The sequence below is a fragment of the Stigmatopora nigra genome, chromosome 21, assembly GCF_051989575.1.
Source record: "Stigmatopora nigra isolate UIUO_SnigA chromosome 21, RoL_Snig_1.1, whole genome shotgun sequence".
NCBI classification, from domain to species: Eukaryota; Metazoa; Chordata; class Actinopteri; order Syngnathiformes; family Syngnathidae; genus Stigmatopora; species Stigmatopora nigra.
In genome coordinates this window covers 9,154,291-9,171,231 of record NC_135528.1, presented here as the reverse complement: position 1 = coordinate 9,171,231, position 16,941 = coordinate 9,154,291, and the positions used below count along the sequence as shown (strand labels likewise).

General features: G+C 44.0%; 6 protein-coding genes across 6 annotated transcripts; 3 read left to right on the top strand and 3 right to left on the bottom strand.

Moving 5' to 3' along the window:
- Positions 1-814: 814 nt before the first annotated feature.
- LOC144214622 (class I histocompatibility antigen, F10 alpha chain-like) lies at positions 815-2,541 on the bottom strand. Its single transcript, XM_077743174.1, has 5 exons — positions 2,341-2,541; positions 1,754-2,020; positions 1,407-1,676; positions 1,043-1,342; positions 815-970 (listed from the first exon to the last, which is right to left on the bottom strand). The coding sequence occupies exons 1-5, from the start codon at positions 2,417-2,419 to the stop codon at positions 852-854; spliced, it is 1,035 nt and encodes a 344-aa protein (XP_077599300.1). The 5' UTR covers positions 2,420-2,541; the 3' UTR covers positions 815-851.
- A 15-nt stretch (positions 2,542-2,556) lies between these two features.
- Positions 2,557-7,702, top strand: tmem64 (transmembrane protein 64). The gene is made up of 4 exons (XM_077743176.1): positions 2,557-3,350; positions 3,449-4,282; positions 5,393-5,548; positions 5,884-7,702. The coding sequence occupies exons 2-4, from the start codon at positions 3,623-3,625 to the stop codon at positions 6,091-6,093; spliced, it is 1,026 nt and encodes a 341-aa protein (XP_077599302.1). The 5' UTR covers positions 2,557-3,350; positions 3,449-3,622; the 3' UTR covers positions 6,094-7,702.
- A 238-nt stretch (positions 7,703-7,940) lies between these two features.
- tdp2b (tyrosyl-DNA phosphodiesterase 2b) lies at positions 7,941-9,822 on the bottom strand. The gene is made up of 6 exons (XM_077743173.1): positions 9,559-9,822; positions 9,366-9,493; positions 9,019-9,177; positions 8,842-8,933; positions 8,622-8,740; positions 7,941-8,545 (listed from the first exon to the last, which is right to left on the bottom strand). The coding sequence occupies exons 1-6, from the start codon at positions 9,688-9,690 to the stop codon at positions 8,072-8,074; spliced, it is 1,104 nt and encodes a 367-aa protein (XP_077599299.1). The 5' UTR covers positions 9,691-9,822; the 3' UTR covers positions 7,941-8,071.
- Positions 9,823-10,109: 287 nt separating this feature from the next.
- acot13 (acyl-CoA thioesterase 13) lies at positions 10,110-13,537 on the top strand. Its single transcript, XM_077743184.1, has 3 exons — positions 10,110-10,396; positions 10,479-10,663; positions 10,892-13,537. Exons 1-3 carry the CDS (start codon positions 10,313-10,315, stop codon positions 11,049-11,051), a joined length of 429 nt encoding a protein of 142 aa, XP_077599310.1. The 5' UTR covers positions 10,110-10,312; the 3' UTR covers positions 11,052-13,537.
- c21h6orf62 (chromosome 21 C6orf62 homolog) lies at positions 11,652-14,702 on the bottom strand. The gene is made up of 5 exons (XM_077743179.1): positions 13,337-14,702; positions 13,080-13,256; positions 12,879-13,004; positions 12,651-12,785; positions 11,652-12,506 (listed from the first exon to the last, which is right to left on the bottom strand). Exons 1-5 carry the CDS (start codon positions 13,463-13,465, stop codon positions 12,381-12,383), a joined length of 693 nt encoding a protein of 230 aa, XP_077599305.1. The 5' UTR covers positions 13,466-14,702; the 3' UTR covers positions 11,652-12,380.
- gmnn (geminin DNA replication inhibitor) lies at positions 14,695-16,917 on the top strand. The gene is made up of 7 exons (XM_077743180.1): positions 14,695-14,858; positions 15,050-15,134; positions 15,552-15,650; positions 15,731-15,884; positions 15,959-16,041; positions 16,440-16,550; positions 16,629-16,917. Exons 2-7 carry the CDS (start codon positions 15,066-15,068, stop codon positions 16,800-16,802), a joined length of 690 nt encoding a protein of 229 aa, XP_077599306.1. The 5' UTR covers positions 14,695-14,858; positions 15,050-15,065; the 3' UTR covers positions 16,803-16,917.
- The last annotated feature ends 24 nt before the right edge of the window (positions 16,918-16,941 follow it).

Genomic DNA, 16,941 nt, shown 5'->3' with positions numbered 1-16,941 from the left:
TCTGAAGTTACAGATCCCCGTAGGTCCTAACCGTGCACAAAGGAATAACGAGGCAAGAGACTGTGTTGCGTTTTAATACAACCGCGGTTGGGAAAGTCCGGGAGACGTGAGAAGTTGACACACGCTCGGCTCCTCCGAAAACTCTCTCTTTCCTCAGTCGCAGGTCGAGCTTTTATTGAGTTTCAGCGTTGATGTCATGAAAAAGGTACAATAGTCACAGAGGTGTGTTGATGACATAGATTGATTATTGACAGGATATTCATTGTCATAGGGAATTCGTATGTCGCGAAACCTTGCACATAATCTTTCAATCGGTGTCACGGTTAAATGTCATAGGGACCCTCCATCCATATCACAATCATCGATGTCACCACCATCATATGTGTCACTAGGTGTCACTGTTTTGGCTGCAAATATGTCATAGAGTAATGCAATGCAATGCATCTTAGTATGTCCTTTGAAATGTACATATTATTGTTTTACGCAACTTCACATTCCCTCCTGTTGTGGATTTAAAAGGGCATCAGTAATTACTAAAACATTTAAGCCTTCTCAGTAATACTTCATTAATAAATTCACAACAGGAGGGAATGTGAAGTTGCGTAAAACAATAATATGTACATTTCAAAGGACATACTAAGATGCATTGCATTGCATTACTCTATGACATTTGCAGCCAAAACAGTGACACCTAGTGACACATATGATGGTGGTGACATTATCAGATGGACTTGGTCTCTTCGGCGTGGCCGCCTGTCGTCAGGCAATTCCATCCAGAATAATTACCAGCTGGCGCATATTGGGCTGCAAGCAAAAGACACAAAAAAGTTAGTCGCCAGCCACTGAAAAGGTCAACGTCCCTCACCTTTTCCGCATTTGTAGCCGAAGAAGGCGGCGACGGCGACAACGATCACGACAAAGACAGCCAGTGGGCAGATGATTTTTAGCACCCACTTCCTCCTTTCTTCCGCTTCACAAAGGGACAAACGTCACGTGGTGTTTCGGACAAGGACGGACGGACAGAGGGAGCCGTGTGGCTCACCTTCGATGCGCTCGTTGCTAAGGAGGACGCGGTCCTCCAGCTGGACGATGATGTCGTCCGGGACGCCGGCCAGCTGGAAGACGCACCGGTATCGGGCACTGGGGTCCGTGGCTCTGAGGTGGGCGACGACCTGGTAGGTCCCGTCGTGGTTGGGCAGGGTCTCTTCCCTCACCACGCCCTCGGAGATTTGCTCGCCGTCCTTCGTCCAGAACAAGACGGCGTCCCTGGGGTAGAAACCCGTGGCGTGACAGGTCACCGGCGACTCCGGTGTCTTCTGCAGCAGGGACAGGCGTGGAAGCTCTGCCGCGAGGGGGTGGAAAAAGTTGCGGTCGGAGAGAACGTCGATTGGCTAAGATTGTTCTACCTGTTCTGGTGAGGAATTCCTTCCCGTTGTTCACATGCGCCTCCAAGTAGTCTGGACAACTTTCCATGTAGTAAGACTCATAATTTCTATAATATTGTTCCCATTTGCGTATTGTTGCGAGCGCCTGCGGCTTGAGCGCGTGCCATCTCCGTTCCTTCAAGTCTAAGGATATGAAGTCTTCTCCGTCGTAAGCGTGGTTTTGCCAACCGTCAACCTCTTGGGTCTGGTCGTCCCATTGGCAGCCCGACATTATCTGGAACGTGTGAACCCCTGTGAGAAATAATGTGACGTCTGGTGAAAAAAGCGTGCGGCGCCTGAAAATGCTCCAAAGCGGGACGGCAACTGACCTCCGCTTCGGTTGAAGCGCTCATTAACAATTTTAAAACTGTCTTTGAAGGCCTGCTGATTGGCAATACAGATCTCCGTGGACCTACTCCAGTAGTGTGAATTCTGGTCTGTGATCTTGTTCACCCAATCGTGTTTGGGACTAAATGTCCTGCTCTTGCTGTCGTAGTGAGTGATCTGCACGCCGTCAACGAAGGCGACGCTCAAGTATTCTGGGAAGTTTGGAATTTGAGACGACGCTATGTTGATATACTCCAGCGTGTGGATCACTGAAAGAAAAAGAAAAATCGTTTTTGGATCAAAATGGCCAAATCTTGTCATCATCTCCCATTTTCAAAATTGTCCACTTTAGTTGACCCTGACTTTTACCGCCTTCCATTTGAAAAGTGGCCATCATTTGACAAGCAGATATTTGGGAAATGCAAAATAGCAACTTTTTCGACCAGAATAGAGTCAATGTGAGGACCCAAGTGATTTCTTTCGTCCACTTCTATCTTTTGAAAAGGTCCTTGCCCGTTCCCCCCAGCAAACGACGACATTGGATACAGTGCGTCACACTCAATGAAAAAGAAAGAGAAAATGGACTCACCAGGCTGGACGCTTTGAATGTGGACAGCCACAACAAATAAAGTTGCCATTTCCAGCATTTTGACTGCCTTTTCCAGCATTTTGACCCACGTTTATTTTCTCAATTTTGGAGCCGATGTTGAGTGTCAATTGAGAAAACAAGTTTGACAAGCTTCCGTGACTGGGGCACAAACAAGTCGCATTGCTTATATCTTTGGTAACATCGTTTCGTCACGCTTGGACGAATGGGCGGGGCGCCCCTAGAATCACTTAAAAGTTTTCTTTCTTTTCTGAACGGCTTATCCTCGCGGTGGGTGGTGGAGCCTATCCCAGCTAAAAATGGAACTATTGGCACTTATTAGTTGTATTACATTATTAATCATCATTGTATTTTTTCCTTATTTTGGGCGAGAGCACCATAAAGCATCTAGTATGTATATACTATTCATTTGACGTTTATCTACTGGCCATCGTGTGTATTGCAGGTCGACAGCTCCATTTCGAGAGTGCACTTTTCGCTAGTGGGCAGCAGTGAGCAGTAAATGCCTGCTCGCTACTGACGTCAAATGTTTTCTCTTGCAGTGAGATTAATGCTTTTTAAAAATCAACTTTTTTCAGGAAAGTAAACCTTTTTAACTACTCGAAACCAAAAAGTGTACTCAATATGTGTGAAATCTGCCCATATGAGCCTTCTTTTCTGTTTATGAATGTCATAACAAAACGTCATTCGTTGGTTGCTCTCGCGAGGCCAAACGGGAGTACTCTGATTGGCTAAGGGACTCTGAGAAGGGGTGGTTTCCGGGTCACGTGGAGGCAGTTGCCGTTCGACATCTGGGACACAAACAGCAGTGCTCGGAGCTAGAACGCCTCAAATGACGCTTTTTTTGTGACGGAATTTAGCCACAAAGACCTCGCCTTTGATGCTTTCTAAAGCCTTTGAACGAAAACGGGATGACACGGAGGCAGGAGGACTAATAACCCCGCGGCGAGCCAGCTAGCCCAGCTTTGATTTGTCGCCGTTAGCTACACGGGGTGAGTTTTATGTAATAACTTTCTCCACTTCTGTTTTTTTGTGTGTATGTGTGTGTGTTCATTTTCCACCACAATGAACTTGCCACGATCTCGCCTAGGTATCGTGGAGCGAGGAGACGTCATGACGTTATGTTCGTCAACACCTGAGTTGTTTTTTTCCCCCAAAAGAGGACAAAATTCCAGTGGGCGTCCATTATGAAGGAGAGTCGAACTGGCGAGTGACAGGTGTGAGAGAAGCCCCGCCCCGTCCTCTCCCGTTGGGAGGGCTCAAGATGTCGCTCTCGGGGGCTCACCTGCTCGTCAAACTCGTTAAGCACGCCGCCGGCAGGGCGCACGTGCAGCTCAGCCGCTGGCTTCACAGGAACGCCGGCGACGAGTGCGACAAGATGGACCTGCTGGCGTCCGACGGGGATCCCGAGGCGGCGGCGGCGTTGGCGGCGGTGCCGCCCCTGGGCGAGGACCCCCGGCCCCTCTGCCCGCCCGCCCCCTTCTGCCTGAAGAGCGCCCTCCTGGCGTGCGTCCTCACCGGCCTGTGCTTCTCCTCGGTGGCGCTGGTCCGGCAGCACCTGAAAGACCTCCTGCTGTGGGCGGAGAGTCTGGACAGCCTGGCGGGGGCGCTGCTCTTCGTGGTGGGCTTCATCGGGGTGTCCTTCCCCTGCGGCTGGGGCTACATCGTGCTCAACGTGGCGGCCGGCTACCTGTACGGCTTCGTGCCGGGTCTGGGCCTGGTGGCGGTGGGCGTGCTGATCGGGACCTTCTTGGCGCACCTGGCGTGCAAACGCCTCCTGACCCACTGGGTGTTGCGCAAAGTGGGCGGCAGCGAACGGCTCGGCGCCGTCATCCGGGTGGTGGAGGGCGGCGGCGGACTCAAAGTGGTGGCCTTGGCCAGACTCACCCCCATTCCATTTGGGCTCCAAAATGCACTTTTCTCCGTGAGTACAAAAAATGAATCCAAATGCATCATTTTTTTTTACATCCAAACGTGCATGAAAACAAAGTTATTCTAAGCTAAGCTAGTTTTTTCTTCTTTACTCACATTTTTAAGGAGACAAAGACATTGAAAGAAACAAATCCAAAAAAATAGTTTAAAAATGTTTAATATTCTTCGGAAGAAAAATGGGCCCTATTTTAATTGAATCATTTTTCCACCCCTTAAATGCAAAATAATAACAAAAGAATAATAATAAAAAAAAAAAATCATCTGCAATTCTTGTTAGATTTTTTTACCTCTGTCAAATACTAAATGAAATTGAAATACTTCATAAATTATTTAATAAAAAAAATAACATCTGTATTTCTGATCCAATTCGCATCAACAGGCTATTAAGTTTGTATTTTTTTAAAGGATAGAGACTGCTTTGATTGAGCATGTTTCCAATTGGCTAGAATAGACATGAAGGGGTTAATATTAGTATCATGACAACAGTCCAGCATTTGTCTCCTGTTATCACTGGCGAGCTAGCAAGGGTGCAAAGGTTGGCCCCAGATCACGCCGTCCCCAAAAAAAGAAGTCAGCGTACAATCGACTCCAGGAAATTGAATCTCAAATGAAATTCTGAATTCACAATTGGCCCCAATATCAACAGAAAGGGACCTTAAAATTAACAGGATTTTATCTAAAATATGCAGGATTTTATCTAAAATCTACAGGAATGTATCTAGAATATTCAGTATTTGATCTAAAATGTACACAAATTGATCTGGAATGCATGTAAATGTACAGTAATTGGCCCAAAATCACCATGTACACTAAAATGAACAACAACTAGTTCACCCTCACCCATTCAAAATGGATTGGACGCCAAGTGCTATCTATTAATGACATTCAATATTTTTTGGGGGGGATTTTATTATTTATTTTTGCCACCAACACCAAACATTGAATTGTCCTTTAGAGGATTTTTACAACATACTAGTTAGTATACTATTGTTGTGTCAAAAATAGAAAGTACAAAGCAAAAGAATTGAAAACCGGTCAATCCAGATACCCGGCGATGCCAAATATTTCAAATGCGTACGTCACTTTATCCTCTCTTTTCCAGATCACAGACGTGTCCTTGCCAAACTACTTGGTGGCGTCCTCGGTGGGCCTTCTGCCCACCCAGCTGCTCAATTCCTACCTGGGAAGCACGCTACGCACCATGGAGGACGTCATCGCCGAGCAGAGCGTTAGCGGATACTTTGTTTTCGGGCTGCAGGTCAGTTTTTTACTTCACGTGTCAAAATGGCGGCCCGGGGGCCAAATCTGGCCCGCCGCATCATTTTGTGCGGCCCGGGAGAATCGACCATGACTTGGGATTTAATTAGTATAGATGTATATTACATTTCCTGATTCTCCCCCTTTTTAGATCAATAATGGTCATTTTTGAATCATTTTTTTCAGTGTTTTTGGTTCAAAAATCATTTTGTAAAATCTAAAAATATGTTTTTAAGAAAAAAGCTAAAATAAACCTTGTTTTAGATCTGAAACTGAATATTCAGGGCTTTTAATCCAGCCCAAATGACTCAAGGTCACGTTTGTTTCTCCATCCAGATCGTGATTAGCATCGGCCTGATGTTCTACGTGGTGCACCGCGCCCAAATGGAGCTCAACGCCGCCATCTCGGCCTGCCAGATGGAATTCCGATCTTCTTCGCACGTCAACGGCTCTTGTGCGGCGGCGGCGGCGGCGGCGTCCTCCGCCAACCACGCCGGATTCTCGTACTGCGGCAAACGGACGGCTGCCCTCGTCAACGCCGTGTGAAAGCGTGGGACTCGATTGGGTACGATTTTTCTCTTCTTAATTTTTTTTTAAGGGACCTTAGTCGATGGATGTCAACGAACGAACACTTTGAATGTCAGCTGGTTTGGTTTTTTGAAGCGTTAAAACAAACGGCCACCCACCTATGCACCTTTAGTTTTCGACGACCTAGCTCGTATCGACAACAACAACAAAAATGGTAAAAATTGGTTTAAAGGGCATGGTTCACTTTTTGGAACTTTGTAGACAAATGTCTTTTTGGTTAAGTGTCTTACGTTGGGGACGCTCGCTTGAGACGGAAAACTCAGGAATGTCGCCAGTGCGCAAAACAGACACTTTTCCCCATAATTCTATTTATGATAAAAAAAAGAAGTTATACAGTTTCCTTTCCGTAAGCGTGCACTTTGTTCCCAAAATTAAGCTGAATATATTTTGTTGTTTTTGTTTACGTGCCATCGTTTTGCGCGTTTTTTTTTTTTTTTTAAAAAACAGGAACGGCGAAAGAACGCTGTAAAAAGTTCGTAAAATCGGGAAAGGAAATTGTCATTACGACAATGTTGTGGTAAATTCAAGCGAAAGGAAATGCAGACTTTTTAATTTGCTGGCTTTTTTTTTGTTTACATTGAAAAATGTTAAAAAAATGACCAGCCTCGACTTTGAATTTGATGTGAAAAATCTTTACTAAAAAAGCGAAAAAAACTGCGCTAACTTAGCAAACGTAAAAATTCAAGAACTGCAAATGTACATCATGAAAAAGTAGTACAATTAAGCGACTCAAATCTCAAAATTTCCATTAATTCTATAACGTTTCTTCATATATTTTTTTGTATTTTTTCCCCTTTTGTTAATTGGGGATAAAAAAAGACTTAAGTTTACTTATTCAGCAACAAAAATGACAATCAACAAAAACTCAAAACAAACTGGAATGTGCAAATAAGCTTCTTCCGTCTTTGGATGGAATTATTTTTCATTTTGCCGTATTTTTCATGTGTTGTGAAAAAAAAACACACAAGGGCTCCTCTATGGGACTTCCATCTTTATTTTCTTAAATTTGATTTGTTTTTTTCCTTCTTGTAATTGCCGGCTGGTTGAAGGGGGCCCTTTAGCAATAATATTTGCATAAAATACTGCACAAAAAAATAATAATAATTTTCTATCATAAATTTTTGAGGGAGGTAGTTAACATTCCCTGCTTTTTGCCTTTTTTGCATCCCTCTGCCTCATGAATATTAATGAGCGCTGTGATGATGTCACCACATCGTGTGATTGGCGCACAAACACACAAATGTATTAACATTATACTGACAAGCGATGAGTAGTATTTCATTTTTTGTTAGTATTAACTGACGCAAAAAATTACATTTTGGGGGGGGGGGGGGGCGGGGTTAATATGACGTGGTAGTTATGCAACAAGTGAAACAAAGGGACGCTTCCTCAGTCTGTATTAAGTGCATTACTGTACACACATGCTGTATTTTCCTATACACAGACAATTTGACAGTGTGTCAATAGAAAGACAGTATAATCGCATTTAAAAATGCGGATATTCATGCACTGCGTGATGCTTTGTTCAGTGTTATTTATGACAGAGATTAAAATGGCTTTTATTACAGTTTGGTTAGCTTTTTTCTTGAAAAAAATATTACTATACTTGGTTAATTTGAGAGAAAGAAAAATGCATGCTAATGTTTTATTTTTCATGGTCATTTTGGTGACAAAAAGGCCTTATATTTATTTTTTTAAAGAAAAAAGGCCTTCATCTAATTTTGGCGTAGAAAAAAAATGATTTTTGATCACATTTTAACATATAATTTAGTGAGGAAAAAAATATGCATGATCATTTTTGTTTTAAAACACTTTTAATATTGTAATAGCTTTATAAAAGAACACGAACAAGAGTCGTAGTACTACAAACGTATGTAGTACTATATAAAATGGTGAAACAACCAAAACGACACCCTCTGGTGGTTTTATGCAGATACTACATCGGGTTGTCGTTTGCGTGGGCGGCGGCAAAGCTGCAGTAGATCCCCCAGTGGTCGCTGGTATAGCGTCCGCAGTCCAGCTTCTCCAAGCCCACCAGAGCCATGTGGTCGGGGGCCAGGCGGGGCGCTTGGGGGGCGGCGGCGGGCCGCAGGTAAACGCGGTCGAAGCGGCAGCGGCTAGTGTAGGGGGCGCGCTTGTTGCAGTTGGCGCGGGTGTCCCACGTGTAGCGGCAGTGCTCGGGGCGACCCATGCGCTCCCACACGTCGCAGACGGCGGGCGGGAGGCCCACGGAGGTCACTTCGGGGTCGCGCAGGTTGGTGTCGCCGCCAAACACCACGCTGACGTCGTCGGGGGCCTCCCGCATGCGTCGCGTCACCTCGCGGAACTGCGCCACGCGCTCGCCCGAGTGTGCCTTGCAGCTTTCCAGGTGTGATGTCATCAGGCGTAAGTTGGCGCCCCGCAGCGTCACCTTGACAAAAACGAATGATTTTTTTTTTTCTCTTTCTCCCAGTAAAGTTGGCTTTTGGCTGCGGTTTGGCGCTTACGTCAGCGATGAGCAGGTTCCGCATCATCTGCGTGTTTGGGTAGGCCACGATCTCGCTAGCCACTAGCTTCACTCGAGACTTCTTTAGCATCATGCCGGTGAAGTAGCCGTCTTCGCCGCCTGCTTGGACGTCATGCAGAATTTTTTGTAGTTAATTTATATATATTTTAAATTGGGGGTGGTTTCAGATACTTCAAAAAGTTGATTATTGATGACTTGACCTTGAATAATCAGGTAACTGACGGCCCGTTTCTTCAAATACTGCACGTAGGCTGGAATGAGCTCCTGCAGGAACACCACATCAGGAGTGTACCTACACAGGAAGGCCCACAAAAGGAAAACATGTAAAATATGCTACAATTTAAGCAAAAAAAAGACAAATTGCTAAAGTGTCTTACAGCACCAGGTAGGAGCACAAGCCTCTGGCTCGTTCGGCCAGGTTCTCCACGTCCAGGCCGTCCACGTTCCACGAGAGCAGCGTTAGGCCCGAGCCGCCGTCTTCGTCCTCGGGGGGCTTTTGTGACGTTTTTGTGGGACTCTCGGCGGTTAAGTCCACGCTGCAATTTAATGGCAAGAAATAGGAATAGGAGAAACATTTTATACAGCACTAGTCTTTTTTTAACGATTCATTTATTTAGTTCATCACTCCAAATTGAATATTTTTGATAATTTTAACAATACTGAACAGTTACACTATAATGTATATAGTTTGAATGTGTATTTTGTGGTTTATTATGGTGCTTACGTTGTGACTTCAGGAGTCTTTTCATTTTCGCCCACTTTTTGTGTTTTGGTCAAGGGCTCTTGGTTTAAAGTCCATTCTTCTTCAAATACTTTCTCCATGTCAGCATCGAAGAAGGAATTTAAAGCTTTCTGTGGAAGAAAATGAGATAGTAGAGTCCCATTCCGTGTCAAATCTAAATATTTTATAGCCTTACCTCCATGTTCCAGTCATTCTCGGCCATGTAGCACTGTGCAACGCCAATATCGGTGCCTGTTACCCCGGCAAACTCCTCGCAGAGACGGGTTCGACACACTTCCACATTCTCAGCGTCGGACGTCGAAGCCATGCTAGCAAAAGTTTAAATATAGGTTGTTCTTTTAAAAACAAAACAATAACATTTCCACTACTGGGGGAGCATTTTATGTTAGCATAGTGTCCCGGGCGTTGCCTTCAGGTTCTCAGGAAATTATTAACTTTTTAACCACTCGTGATGGTTGTGTTCACGTGATGCTGTTGCAGTTAAAAAAAAGTAAACAACTTAATTTTGATTTCATGCGTAGGGAAAACATGTTTGAATCTATTAATTAATCCATCATATCAAGAAGAGGATGCGTGACAAACGCGGCCGAATTGGCAAGCTTGATTATGGAATAATAAACTACAATTCGAAAAATACCTCTGGAGGTGGTGCTTCCCATAATTACGATACCACTTAAAGGCAGCATTACGTATCGAAATAACATCCGGGTGTTCCAAAGAAGATACAGATAAAAAAGAGAATATTTGGAGGATCAGACACGTAAAATAGAATTAAAAAATAATATTTTTAATGTTTTATATTTTTACAGCAGCAGTCACATTTGGAATGATGACAGTCTCCGTATTTCTCCCACCCCCGGAAATATCTTCTGCAGAAAACGATTTCCTGTTCCGGTTGACATTGCTGGCATTTGCTCCTCGTTGTTATCATGTCTTCACAGTCTCTAAATGCGATAAAACAAATGATGCGAATTATGAAAGACACGCCGGGCTTTGACAGAGTCATGGGCAAGGTATGGCGAGCATTGAAAGAACATTCGAGCACGCGTTTGCTTGTTAATTCCAAAATGATAGTCTCTGTTTTACTTTTCCAAGGTGGAGGTCGTGTCTGCAGCACCGGGGAAGGTGGTATGCGAAATGAAGGTGGAAAAAGAGCACACCAATGGCTACGGGACACTTCACGGCGGCCTCACAGCTACCCTGGTCGACGTTATCTCCACCATGGCCCTCATGAACACCGAGAGGGGAGCGCCAGGAGTCAGCGTTGACATGAATATAACGTACAGTTTTTGTCTTTATTTATTAGACTTTTAAAAGCCTTTTGTTAGCTCATTCACTTCCTTGGGCAGCGATAGAACCCCAATTTGTTTTGACTGGGAAGGCTGAGAGTGACTAGTGACCCTAGTCAAAATGGATTGGATGGATTATTCTAACCTTAATGTAGTATGGTTAAATGTGTACTTTTTTCCACCCACTTACAATTGTCTTTCTGGTTTTCATTTCTACAGCTACATGAACGCAGCCAAGATGGGCGAGGATGTTCTGATCACGGCGCAAGTGCTGAAACAAGGACGCACGCTAGCTTTTTCCACAGTGGACTTGACCAATAAGGCTTCGGGGAAGATGATTGCGCAGGGACGACACACCAAACACGTTGGCAACAGCTAAACACCAAACACAAGGTTATGTTGAGGTTATGTATGATCAAATCTTTACCATTCATTGCCTTATATTCACTTTTTCAACACTACTGATAATGAAAGATGTCAAGTTTTTTTCAGTCCTCGTCTGTGGATTGAAAAGGCTTTGTCAATAGTAGGCATCCAATCCAATTGAAGTGGAAGGGCTGAGCCACAAATGAGCATTTAATTTATTGCCAAACCGCCCACTTCAAAAGGATTGGACGTCTATTGCTGTCAAAGGTTGCTTATAAGTTTAAAAGTTGGAATTGTTAGGCTATGCAGTTTAAAATTTGGTGCAATTGATCTATAAAAAAAAAAAGAGAAGTGACAGAACATATTGAACCTAATAACAGTAAATGTATTCAAATGTTACTTCATGTAGTTATGTTTACTTTTGCAACACTACATTTTAATTTCTACATTCATGAAATTTAACCTGTACTTTGAATCGTATTGTATTCAACTCTGATAGCCTATTTCAATTTTAAAATAAATTCTAACAAATTTTTATCTTAATCTTCCTCCATCTTGTTTTTATAGCTCCAACATTTGCACAATTCACGTAATAAAACAAATTGGAGACATGTTGCGTTGAGAATTTGTATTGATATATGCTCAGCAGTATTGATCAGCAGAAAAATGAGCAAAACAAAATGAAACCGTCATTCCTTCAATTGGACACTTTTTGAGCCATGAACATGAAAGAAAAAAAAAAACAAAAAACAACTGACAAGCAATTTCATCCAATCAAAATGTTAGTTTGCATTTGTTAGGTGCATTGTTATTGTCATGAACCAGCCCACATCCCAAATTAAAACATCAGTAGTGATTCAAGCACAACACAAAAATCAAGTTAACTCTGGAGTCCAGCAAAGAAGCGCTAACCAACACACCATTGACGGTTGTATGGTTCCTGGTGTTATTACAATTGTTTCACACCCCAAAGAAAGTTTCCCCCAGAACTGACAAATCAACAAAAAACTCAACAACACTCCTTCTTCCGTGACAAGGATTAAACAACATGTCCATGTTTTATCTCTCTTTTTCTTCCCAAATAACAGAAGAGTTCCTGCCTGCCGCCGCCGCCGTGCAGCCGCAGCAACCGATCCCTCCAAATCAATGTTCGTGCAGGTGGACGCAAAACAAAAAAGGATGACTGAGCGGGAAGGAAGGGGGTTGGTTGGGAGAGAAGAAGAAGAAGAGGGGAAGAATGACAACATCAAAATGGCTTCTGATAGGGAACGGGGGATGGATGTAGGAAGGGGCGAGGCTGGGAGAGTTGAGGATGCCGCCCGCCCCTCCTTTGGGAAGAAGCCTAGTCGGGCATGTAAGGTCTGAGGTGATCCTCGACGTCGCCCACGCCCCAGCAGGTCAGCTGGTCCTGGGGGAGGTGCAAGCACAGGCTGCAAAGCTTCAGCACCGTCGCCTTGCTTTTCAGAGTCTGCCAACACATGCAAAGAGAAGCTAATCAAAAGGGAGGAAGAATAGATGCCAACCAAGATCAGGGAAGTTCACTTTAGTTACAATATGTCCAAGAAAGAGTGACCTAAGGGGGAAGAGTCCTTTGATGGAAAGGGACACGAACCTGTAGGTGGTGTCGATCCATGAAGAGGAACACAGACTGCGCGGGGTTGTTCATAATGGTTCCAGCTTTGTCCTTGCGAGTGAGCGCGTGCAGACACTGCTTCTCGTAGTCGCCGTGCTGGAACTCAAACTTGGCCTGAAACAACAGTCAACTTTTCAGATTTGGACACTCAAGCCTAAATTGTCAGTAGCCATTGTGGGCGTAACATGCAAGTGCTCCACTCCTGACCTGAATTGGCCGGAACGGCTCGTCGTCGGCTCCCTTCCACCTGGAGAAGAGCAGACACACCATCTTTTCGATGTCATTTCGCGGCCAAAGGATGAAGTCCATCTCCTGGGTGCAGCCTATCACGTCCTGCCACGGAGACGACAAAATATTGACGCACCGATTGCAATCATTAAGCGCACATACTACTTATGGCGTGGGTACCCTTCGCATGGACTGGTATCGGGGTGCGTGGAGCTGCACCACATCTTTGTGGAGCAGCTCTATGGAACTCTCCAGGGAGTAGCGAGAATCCCTTACGCCTCGCAGGATGTCCTCCTCGTAGTTGTTGGTCATCACCGGCACCACTTCGGCAACCTCAAAGAGCGCCGATTTCTTTTTCTGTCGAAACAAGGGTCGGATAAATGAATCATCTGCCGAGAAGAACTGGAACACTCGGACGACGGGAGGAGGTCACCCACCTTGTCCTTGAAAACAAAGGCGACGTAAATCTTGAAATCGAACTGATCGGCCAACGATTCCCGTTTCTTCCGCAGCTGAGCGCGGAGACGATTTCTGGTTTGGTTTCGTCGCGTGGTCGGATCGCCCATGGTCGACTTTCCTTGATGACTCGCTCGCTACTAAAATTTTTTTTTTTCCCGGAGGCGCTTATAGACGATGGGGCGCTAACCGAGTCTGTCAACTGGCCACTCTAAAGCTACAAACTGAAACAGGTCTTCTAACCAAACAAGATATCAAGTCATTTTGACATACTCTTTGCAAGGCGGCGGGCAGGTGGATTTAAGAGTAAAACTACATCTCTAGGTTAAATTGTTCAAAAATCCATCGTTTTAAGACGCCGGTCCTGCCCGTCAGCCGATTTTTACGCGGATTTGTAAAATAAAAACAAGAGCAAACTGTGGCTGACTGTTGTTAGTAGTATTACTTCCTACTGTAGAGACCCATAACGGCGCTAGGTGAAATGGAGGAGTAGCAGGCTAAAATTCGGGGGTAGTTTCACAATCCCTCATCCATGGTTGAGTTTGTTGGACCGGGAATACGGACGAGCATGGCGGGGAGACGTTGGCACACATGGAAGAAGACGACGAAGGCTGTTTGACATTTTCCTCGCCGCTTTTTGGCTCGCGGCCTACTTGCTCCTGCTGGTAGTAGTGGTGCTCATGGTGGACTTTTAGCACTAGAGCTAGTGGGCTAAGCGATGACTAGACAGCGATCAAAGCTACATTTTATCTCCTTGAAAGCTGGAGTGACTTATCTTTCGTTTTTTTAAAGTGTTAATCGTTCCGGTTACGATTCGATCATCTTTCCTTACATGTCTTCGCCCGTGTTGCGCGATGCTAAAATGCTAACGGACAGCTAGCGTGTGAGTTGGACATTTTGTTTCCTAAGTCAGGTTAGGTACGTGTCAACAACTCGGCAAGGCTTATTCGTTTGAGTCGGTAAAGTAACGCAAACCCTCGCTCCGTCTCGCGTCTTTTTAAAGCTGGTAAGTTTAGCGGTTGGGAATCTTTTCCTCCGTCCGTCGGTCGGTGTTTCCGTTCGTCTTCGCCCTAACTGCTGTCGCATGCCATGTCAAGATAAATCGACGGTCCAGCTAGAGTCCCCCGTTCTTTCAGTCGACGTGCGGCGCAGTCTGTCTCCCGGCGGCGGGCCCATTATTTCGCGTCCGGCGGTTTTGTTCGGTTTACACACTCGGTACTTGGTTTTGGATCGTTTTCCGGGGAGGTCGGATGATGACAGCTTCGAAAAACAACAAGCTGCAAGAAGCCCTCCGATGGAAAGCTTCTTCAAAATGGCAGCCCGAAAGACACGTGACGCATGTTTGCTGCGTCACGTAGGCGACGTAATGTGACGTATAATGGGAGGCGCGGTTTCTCGAACAGACTGTGTCACGTGATTGTAGACGGCTGCATTTAATCAAGTGGCGCGAAGACTACAGGAGATCAGCCGTTTTTCTTTTGTCGAAGTCTTTGTTTGATAAAAGTAAGTTGTCGACGAAATATATCATCAATATATCATCTATATCATGTTTTCACTTCGCTCCTGCTGTTTGTGACGAATAAGTTGGTCTAACTTTGTGTAGCATTTGTTTGGCTATCGTGTTAGCTGTAGCTGCCGACATTTTCCGTTTTTTTCCGCTGCGTTCTAAACTGCTTTTATGTTTTTAACACCAGACTCGTGGAATTCACAATGAGTTTTGGTCCCAGAGTGAGGCAAAACCAAGCCAGGTCTAATGAAAACTCCAAAGTGAGCGTTAAGGTGAGTAAAAAAACACGTTTACTAGACTGCACATGTCTCACTTCACGTACTTTAACGCCGTAGTAGCATTATTTAGTGATTCGTTAAAGAGTGATGAATGGCACTTTTAAAATAGCTGTTTTAATTAACGGGATTCCGTGCTTAGTCAATTGCACCGCAGTCACGTTGGGACATTTATTTTAATTATCTTGCGCTATATCATCGGCCATTTTCAGTTACAGGAAATGTACCAAAATACTGGTGCTACAAATACATTTTTGTGCAAAAATGCCAGACGTCCAGTCATCCTTTTGCTGTGAATTGAAATCCGTTTGCATCAAATCATTTGAACTGGGAACCCTATCTGAAAATAACATTTGTTTTCACTCCCATTGATAATGATAGATGTCCAATTTAAACTTATCATTTCTTCCTCAGAGTTTCTCGGAAACAAAAAGCAACATGAGTTCATCCAGACCAGCGCTGAAGGTCCTACAGCCTTCGGCAGTCAACAGAGATTTCGGAAAGCCTTCTCAGGTGAGAATTTTGTCAGAAAATCCTTTATTATTATTATTTTTACAACTCAAGCTAAGTTTTGGGTGCTTTTCCACAAACAGGCAGGAAAGGGCACCATCCCAAAGCGTAAACAATGGATTGCTGAGGGAAACCGAGGCTTGAAAAAAGTAAAGATGGAAGTGAAGTCGACACAAACTGAAGAAATTAACAGTTTGGAAGATGCTGCTAATGAAGCATATGAGCTTATGGTCAAAGGTAAGGATTTTTTTTTGTTGTTGTTATGGTTGTTGTGTAATTTCTTTCAAAATTTAACTGAAACCTTTTTGTAGAAACTCCTCCTCCTGCATACTGGAAAGCAATTGCAGAAGAGCGACGCAAGGCTTTGTTCGACGTTCTACAGGAGAACGAAAAGGTCGGTTAATATATTTTTTTTTTCATGGTAGTCAATGGTACAAAATTTAAAATTTGGGTTTTGGTCAATTTTTTTTTAAAAACTCTAATTTAGGTTAAAACTATAGTGGATTAGTCCAACTGAAGTCATTACCAGTGAAACATGATCACTCAATGCCAGCCTTCCAAACTGAAATGGATTTAGTCAATTTGGTTTTGTGTACTTGACAAGGTTTGCGTTTTTTTAATTCAAATCAAGGTTGTCTCATGAACTACATTTTTGACATGGTCTTAACATTCACCCGTCTTTTCAAACTAATTTTCGTATAAAAACGTCAATACAAAAAGCTTACGATGGGGAAAAACAAACTTGCGTCCACTTCTACTTCGTAATAATCTCGTCTTAATAAACAAAACTAGCTGTACAAAGACCTCGAAGCCAAAGAAGAGCGGATTTCTCGTCTGAAAAGTCAAAATGAAGAACTGTGTGAGCTGGCTGACCACGTGGAGTACATGGCTGACCTGATTGAGGTATGGACCAAGTGCTCTCGCTACTATAAGCTCCACATTTCTTTGGCAACCTTTAAGAACTCGCTGTTTTTCCTCCAGAGGCTGACTGGAAAGGGACCGGAAAACCTGGAGGAACTGAAGGCCCTCACACTCCATGAAGAAGATGGAAATCAAAATGATAGTGAGAAAGATGAAAGACAAAATGACAGTGAGAAAGATGAAACTCAAGATGAAAGTGAAGTAGAGCAGAAATTGGAGAAGTCAAATGACTAAGAAATAACTTCAAGATTTTTATTGTTCCCCTGTTAAGACTTGTAGAATGTCTTGTTTTACCTATTTTTCCCCCATGCAATTGAATTCTTTTTCGAATAAAAGTTTCAAAACATTGCGTCTACATGTGAAGGTCCTTTTT

Coding starts and splice junctions, on each gene's coding strand:
- LOC144214622 (XM_077743174.1), bottom strand. CDS start 2,419: ATGCTGGAAAAGGCAGTCAAAATGCTGGAAATGGCAACTTTATTTGTT. Junction 1,677..1,753: donor GCGCTTCAACCGAAGCGGAG/GTCAGTTGCCGT, acceptor TATTTCTCACAG/GGGTTCACACGTTCCAGATA. Junction 1,343..1,406: donor GGAATTCCTCACCAGAACAG/GTAGAACAATCT, acceptor CCCTCGCGGCAG/AGCTTCCACGCCTGTCCCTG.
- tmem64 (XM_077743176.1), top strand. CDS start 3,623: ATGTCGCTCTCGGGGGCTCACCTGCTCGTCAAACTCGTTAAGCACGCC. Junction 4,283..5,392: donor TCCAAAATGCACTTTTCTCC/GTGAGTACAAAA, acceptor TCTCTTTTCCAG/ATCACAGACGTGTCCTTGCC. Junction 5,549..5,883: donor ACTTTGTTTTCGGGCTGCAG/GTCAGTTTTTTA, acceptor TTCTCCATCCAG/ATCGTGATTAGCATCGGCCT.
- tdp2b (XM_077743173.1), bottom strand. CDS start 9,690: ATGGCTTCGACGTCCGACGCTGAGAATGTGGAAGTGTGTCGAACCCGT. Junction 8,934..9,018: donor TTGTGCTCCTACCTGGTGCT/GTAAGACACTTT, acceptor CTTCCTGTGTAG/GTACACTCCTGATGTGGTGT. Junction 8,546..8,621: donor GGAACCTGCTCATCGCTGAC/GTAAGCGCCAAA, acceptor GTTTTTGTCAAG/GTGACGCTGCGGGGCGCCAA.
- acot13 (XM_077743184.1), top strand. CDS start 10,313: ATGTCTTCACAGTCTCTAAATGCGATAAAACAAATGATGCGAATTATG. Junction 10,397..10,478: donor TTGACAGAGTCATGGGCAAG/GTATGGCGAGCA, acceptor TACTTTTCCAAG/GTGGAGGTCGTGTCTGCAGC. Junction 10,664..10,891: donor AGCGTTGACATGAATATAAC/GTACAGTTTTTG, acceptor TCATTTCTACAG/CTACATGAACGCAGCCAAGA.
- c21h6orf62 (XM_077743179.1), bottom strand. CDS start 13,465: ATGGGCGATCCGACCACGCGACGAAACCAAACCAGAAATCGTCTCCGC. Junction 13,005..13,079: donor GATACCAGTCCATGCGAAGG/GTACCCACGCCA, acceptor TCTCCGTGGCAG/GACGTGATAGGCTGCACCCA. Junction 12,786..12,878: donor AGCCGTTCCGGCCAATTCAG/GTCAGGAGTGGA, acceptor CTGTTGTTTCAG/GCCAAGTTTGAGTTCCAGCA.
- gmnn (XM_077743180.1), top strand. CDS start 15,066: ATGAGTTTTGGTCCCAGAGTGAGGCAAAACCAAGCCAGGTCTAATGAA. Junction 15,885..15,958: donor ATATGAGCTTATGGTCAAAG/GTAAGGATTTTT, acceptor ACCTTTTTGTAG/AAACTCCTCCTCCTGCATAC. Junction 16,042..16,439: donor TTCTACAGGAGAACGAAAAG/GTCGGTTAATAT, acceptor AAACAAAACTAG/CTGTACAAAGACCTCGAAGC.